Source organism: Sinocyclocheilus anshuiensis, unplaced genomic scaffold (genome assembly GCF_001515605.1).
Source record: "Sinocyclocheilus anshuiensis isolate Anshui unplaced genomic scaffold, SAMN03320099.WGS_v1.1 scaffold1810, whole genome shotgun sequence".
NCBI lineage: Eukaryota > Metazoa > Chordata > Actinopteri > Cypriniformes > Cyprinidae > Sinocyclocheilus > Sinocyclocheilus anshuiensis.
In genome coordinates, this window is record NW_015547669.1 from 52,945 (window position 1) to 60,006 (window position 7,062).

Sequence of the window (7,062 nt, forward strand, 5' to 3'; positions counted from 1 at the left end):
ATGTTTTTTTTTTTTTTTTTTTCTTTAGTGAAAAAAAGGTGTTTTGAAGAATGTTGGTAACTAAACAGTTTCGGTTGCCATTGACTTCCCATTCAAAAATTACAGTGGAAGTCAATCGTGTTTGGTCATCAACATTCTTCAAAATATCTTCTTTTGTCTTCAGCAGAAGAAGGAAATGCATACAGCTTTGGAATGACATGAGGTTGAGTAAATGATGACAGATTGTTCATTTTTGGGTGGACTATCCCTTTAAGTTCATCCCAAAATATTATGGAATGACATGTAACCATTTGTAGATCTACAGCAATAGCAAATTATCCAAAAGTGTCCCACTTTAACAGTATTCACCCTATGAGACTTACACATTACCATTATGAACAGTACATTACAATGATCTTAATAAATTCTAATTATACCCCCAGTGTATAATATGGTTCTTGTGAATATCTTACAATGACTGCACAGACTGAGGTGTTTGACAACCTTTCATTAAATCTCGGATTACACAGTTGTTTTAGTTCACTAACAAATGCCTCATCCAAATTAAACATGTATGTGCCGCTAAAGAAGGCAACCTATCCTTACTTCAGGAATTACACTATTATCTTCTGGGTATGTTCTTTTGTCTTCTGTGCAAATCTAAAAATAGACCACTACGTCATGGCCATGATACCTGAAATCTGGTTGCCATGGTTTCCAGTCCCTCAATTTTGGAGTCCTGCAGGGCATTGTAGGTGGAAATGGTGCTAAACATGTTTAGAATTTTGTTCAGCCGTCGCTGAAACGTGTCAAACTTGCCAAAGATGTACATCTCGCTAAAGTCAAACTGGCACTCCGAGGGATTCTCCTCCAGTTTCTGCTTGGTTTTTTGGAAATACTTCTGGTATTCCTAAAATATTGAACAGAATTTGTGTTTACAAGTTATTCATCTGATTCAATATATCAAAATATTTTAAATGTAATATTCATCTACTGTTCCACCACTTATTATTTATAACTTATTTGTTGTTTTCTTGTATTTATTTTTCCCTAAAAGGTATGAATTGAAGTATTGTGTTCAAATGCAGTGTTTAGGAGATGAACTAAAAAATAAATAAATAAATAAATACACACACATACAAACAATATATCAAACAAGCAAATAAATAAATAAATTGATTGAACAACTTTAATGTGAAGCTTGTATTTTAAATAATTAAATTAGTAGAAAAAAAGTTTATAATTTGAGCTGTGGAATTGTTTAAATTATCCATTTTGAGGTATAACATCTGTCATGTCCATTTCTGACAATCTTGCAGATAAAGTTACAGAGTTTATTGGCTTTACAAGGTCATGACATTGAAGTTGAACTAAATAAAGTCACACTAGACTTCATGCTAGCACAAATAATATTTATGTTGACTGGTTATGTGTTCTTCTTGTGTTTATCTTTGTCTAAAAGGGATGAGCCTTATCATCAGAGCCTTAAAGCTTAGTAAAATCTGTCTTGGCAAAATGGAATAGACAAATGTAGAGAAAAAGGAAGCTGTGGATGAAGGTTAAGTGGTGTGTTCAAAGGCAGTGTTCAGCAGACGTGCTCATAGAGCTGTATTACATATATCTTATATATATATATATATATATATATATATACAAGTATAAGTATATATAAGTATATATACACATCTTCCAGCTAAATGTCACATTGTACCTGATTCAAGCGAATGGCAGCTTTAAGCTTCTCGGATACCACTTCCTGCGGCTGATCCCATATGGTTGCCGAGCCACTATTTGTAATATAGGCCTTACAGGCAGTAATCATTTGATTCGTAACCTAAGGAGAAAGACAATATTTCCAGTTTAAAGTATTAAGCCTGTGAAATTAAATTTAGCTATCTTGGGAGTCACCTCACTCTTACCTTGACAAAAAGGGAAGTGATCTTCTCTGAGGTGTTGTAGTAACGTGAGATGCTATGGATCATACGTATTGCATTTATAAGCCCAGGAATAGCTTCTACCATTGACACCTATAAAGATGCACCATGAACACAGTATTATCACAGGGTGTATTAAACTCTGTATAACAAACTTTATAAACTAGTTATAACACACTGCTACAGGCATTATGTACATAATTAAATACGAACTCACCTGTAACCTATATATATATATATATATATATATATATAAATAATTTATTTATTACAAACTTAACATTATAGTAATATAATGTATTTAAAATACATTTATTTCATACTAGTTCAAATCTGTTAACATTTTATTTGTGTTTTTGTCTCTTTATACTCTATTACCAGTATATATATAAAAAATACATTAAACTTTATTTGGAGTACTACTTGCGCACAATGCACATTTCTCAATATTAAGGCTAAAATGTGTTTTAAATGTCACTATTGATGAGGATTGTATGATCTTTGAATAATATCAGTCTTTAAATGCAATATATTTAAAATGTACCAAAAGTATGGTTGGCAATAGTTTCACTTTTAACACAATGTAATATACTTCAGTACATCTTTAGTTGGACTTACAATTAAAGTGCAGTAAGTACAAAATTTGCTGTTTCAATTTAGCAGAATAAGTATACCAGTTTATTATGTAAATAATACGTAAATGTATTTGTAGTATGCTTAGCATGAAATAAATGTATTTCAAATACTTTTCTCTATATTTATTTTTCACTAGAGAAGTCATCTGAGGTAAAACAACAAAAAGTAAGTTTTTGTGAGAGCAGTTATAGTTTCATCGAGCCAAATATACAAGTTTCCATCTGCATTTTTCCAAAGTGCTGCTGCAAATGTAGTAGGTTTGTTATGTTAAATCTCTGCATCTTGGACAGAACACAACACTTTAATTATCTGACATGCTTAGATGCTCGGAAAATAAACACTTGAAACCCTTTCATTCCACATCGTCTGGCACAGACTTCAGATATGTTATAGGAGAACCATGGTACTAACAAAAAAACATTATCTTAGCTGAACCACACTGAAAAACACAAAGCAAAACAATACTGCTGTTTAACATTGGCAACCTAGCATAGTAATGCATTCAGCAAATTCTAGAGAAATGCGGATTGACAGTGCGTAGACATGACTAAACTTCATCAGAAACCAGTTGCACACCTCAAACTGGTCTGACAGGTTTCACTAATGTGCCACTATACACGCAAATATATACTTTAATAAATGCACACAAGGGTAAACCCAGGATAGACATACATAAGGACGTAGCAGACCAGACACCAAACAGTGAAATGAACACAACTAAAATAGGGGTGCTAACGAGGGACAGACAGGTGTAGAGGATCAACTAATGAGGACACAGGTGAACATAATCAAAGACGGGGGAAAACTGGGTCACACTGAGCACATGGGGCATGAAAACACAACAAAACAGTTCAAGGGTGTGTCCAAAAATAAAATAAAATGCTGAATATGAATGTATGAAAAATTGCCAGATTTATATAACACAGACGGATGGCACAAGCAGTGACATTTGAATTGCTACAAAATGTTATTAAATCTGATTTGAGATGAAGTTAATTGAATTATTTGATGCTCACTTCCCTTCCCTAGACGTGTCCCATAGCCAAAATATTAGTCCTGTCAAACGATTAATCGCAATTAATTGCATGCAAAATAAATTTGTTGTTTACATAATATATGTGTGTCTACTGTATATATGTCTTATGTATATATAAATACACACACATGCAGTATATATTTTGAAAATATTTACATGTATATATTTATATTCATATAATTTATATTATATATAAATATATTTAAAAAATAAACATAACATATGTTTCTGAAATATATGCATGCATGTGTGTGTGTTTATATATACATAATAAATAAACACAGTACACACACATATATTATGTAAACAAAAACTTTTATGTTGGATGTGATTAATCGCGATTAATCGTTTGACAGCACTACAAAATATACAAATGCAAAAACTTTAAGTAAGAAAAGTGGACATCTCAAATACAGTGCAATGAAATAGCCTAAGGTTTTGTCCTTTTTAGCTCACTGCAAACAAACAGGCATGCCACAAAACTTGGCACATTTGACACTGAATGCATAACTCATTAAAACAACACCAAAAGATGACCTAAACGGAAAAATATGTTGATTTTTTTAACCACTAAAATAATTTTGATACAAACTGAAACCATATTCCTTGAGTAAAACCCCCGCCATAGTAACAACGAACGACCCTTCACTACTTTCACAATATTAGTGACCAATATTGAATCCTGCTGAAACAAAGATCATGGCTAGAGACTCGTCTCTCAAACCATCAGAAGTTTATGCTCGTTTAAACTCGTCACGCCAATTACACTTCGACCCTAGACCATGCAGCTTTCTTTAAACATTACCTTCACCTTGACTGCAGCCTGTTCTGATACACGTGTAACTCCAGTACTACATACAGTACAATAAGGACAATACAATGTTGATTACTGTAAAAGAATAATAATAAATCAATTATAGGAAATAATACATTTAAATGACTGTACATTCCTTTAATATGCATTTCGAAGTTTTTTCTCTATTCTGTTCAGAACAGAATAACTACCATTAGTTTACTCAGTCCTGTCAGTGTCAGTCTTACCTGCACTCCTCACATGGAGTGTGTCAGAACTCAAAGATATGTTTGAAGATTATCTAGTTATTTATCACAGTCTAGTCCAGGACCTACTTGCATTCAGTGTAATCATTCAACACATGAGCCTACACTCCTTGACTTTAAACATGTGCCCTAAGTAGCAGCCTACAGCTGAAACCAGGCATACAATTGATGCAATTAAAGACCTAAGAAGTATCTGGCTGCCACTGACCTGCTCTCACTGGTGGTCTCTGTGGTTTTATTGATGGACATGATGACAGCTGCAGAGTCTCTTAACACCCGTCTGCTAAGATTAGTCTGCACAGTTATGATCCCTCGGTGGTGTCTGTCCTTCAACTACCTTCCAGGAGACGTACACACCTCCCATAACACCCACAATGCACAAAAGAGCAACTACCGGTCCGTGTACTTTTGCATCCATTCATTTTTCTTTTTTTTTAAATTCTCCTTGACACTGCAGTATGTGGATGAGAAATTAGAGAGTCACTCCATGGATGTTAGAGCTTCTGACACGTCAGGAGGGTTTTCCAGCTATAGGAGTGAGTCAAAATGTGATGTTTTCCAATCGACTGCAATTGTGGCCGCCCCTGAAACCGGTCACATCAGAAGTTATGCATGGCTCATTAAAGGATGTGCATTTATTACATGGACTGAGCAAAAACATTAAAAAAAGTGTCTAAAATGCGTGCGCATCACTGATCTCTAAACAGTACCATTGAATGATATATAAAAGTTTAACACGTGTTAAAATGTATGGAACTGTTTGCTGAAATAACCACATTCTTAACAGCTGCACTGGAATAAGAGCACGATGCGCATGGAATTGCGTCCGTTACCATAGCAACAGATTCCAGGTGTGTTCCTTCAGAAGCATCACTGGCCGGTAGAGATAAAAGGTTCCCGATTTCTTCACTTTAAAATAACGAGGAGCAGCATATTTTCCTGAAATAAAGGGGAGGGAAAAGTCTATGCTTTGCAATGTAGTGAAGAAAATTTAAGTTTAATAAAAATGTAAATGGCACACAGCAGACACATTAGCTTTATTGCGATGTCATTTATCAACTGCATGACAGATAATTATATGTAACCATAATTGTCTTGCCATGCTATATAAATTAAAACAATACGGATACATCCTTTTAATTTCCTTGTCATACTCTGACGATATGAAATAATAAAAAATAAAATAATAAATCATAATTCATTCCTCTATCTGAAGACCTGATCCTCCCACTGTGGATAATCAACCCAATTAATTTATTAATGCTGTGGTTGTTCGTCTGTCAGCATAACGACCAGCTTAGTTTAGCAAAACAATCATTTCAGGGACATGGAGAGTTACAGGCTAATGTGTGTTTTTTCTTTTTTTTCTTCTGTGCATTATAATTAAGGCTTTGTAAAACTGCATAGTAGAGCATTCAGCAAATTCTAGAGAAGTGTTGTTTGGCGGTGCATAGACATGACTAAACTTCATCAGAAACCAATTACACACCTCAGACAGGTCTGACAGGTTTCACTAATGAGCCACTATACATGCAAAAATGATAAAAAGGACATATGCCATCAGATCTAAATGCATCTGCATATGAAACCCATCAACATGAGTGCTAAAACACAGCTGGACTGTTAAAGCATGAGATTATGTAACCAATGCTGTTGTAATGTATTTAATCACAAACAACTATTAAAGCAGCAGCAGCAATAATACTGATAAAACAAAATAAAATAAGCAATGCTGCATATGAATATATTGAGGGGTGAGAACCAGAAAGGCTCAAGTAACATATCAATCAAATGAAAGCTCTTGATGAGCTCTTTCTGCTGCCAAAAGGACACAAGTGAATTCTTAATAATTGTGGAGCTATTCATTAGAAACCAAAACACTTAACACTGAAAATACTAAGCCAGCTGCTGCCAAAAGGGCGTAACAGCACTTTACCAGTGAAAAATGTATTGTGGGTAAAGCCTGTGAAACGTCTCAGGTTACTTATGTAACCATGGTTCCCTGAGTAGGGAACGAGACACTGCATCCTGACTTAACACTGAAAATACTAAGCCAGCTGCTGCCAAAAGGGTGTAACAGCACTTTACCAGTGAAAAATGTATTATATATATATATATATATATATATATATATATATATTATATTCTTGCTCAAAATGGTTAAGTTTTATCATTTAAAAATTATAATTGTTATTACCGATTAATGTATCTTGCATTTAGTCACAACAGGAGCAAACACTGATTACAGGAGATATATATTTTAAAGGTAATAATTGTAAAATATTGAAATATTGTTCTTAATCATTTTTGCCTATTTGTTTGTTAAAGAGAAGAAAATATGCACTTTTCAAATGGAGCCTTGACTATTATGTCGTAGGAAGTCGTGGCCTAATGGTTAGAGAGTTGGACTCATAACCC

The 7,062-nt window shown here is 34.0% G+C and overlaps 1 protein-coding gene and 1 long non-coding RNA gene across 2 annotated transcripts in view; one reads left to right on the plus strand and one right to left on the minus strand.

Annotated features, from left to right (window-relative positions):
• Window positions 1-5,118, minus strand: part of LOC107702715 (NACHT, LRR and PYD domains-containing protein 1b allele 5) — a 20,825-nt gene extending 15,707 nt beyond the window's left edge. The window contains exon 1 of the mRNA XM_016505112.1: window positions 4,853-5,118. Within this exon, the coding sequence (XP_016360598.1) occupies window positions 4,853-4,893 (41 nt within the window). The 5' untranslated portion in view covers window positions 4,894-5,118. The remainder of the gene's footprint in view (window positions 1-4,852) is intronic.
• Window positions 236-7,062, plus strand: part of LOC107702719 (uncharacterized) — an 8,782-nt gene continuing 1,955 nt past the window's right edge. The window contains exons 1-2 of the long non-coding RNA XR_001635789.1: window positions 236-253; window positions 1,544-1,545. This is a non-coding gene — a long non-coding RNA (uncharacterized LOC107702719). The remainder of the gene's footprint in view (window positions 254-1,543; window positions 1,546-7,062) is intronic.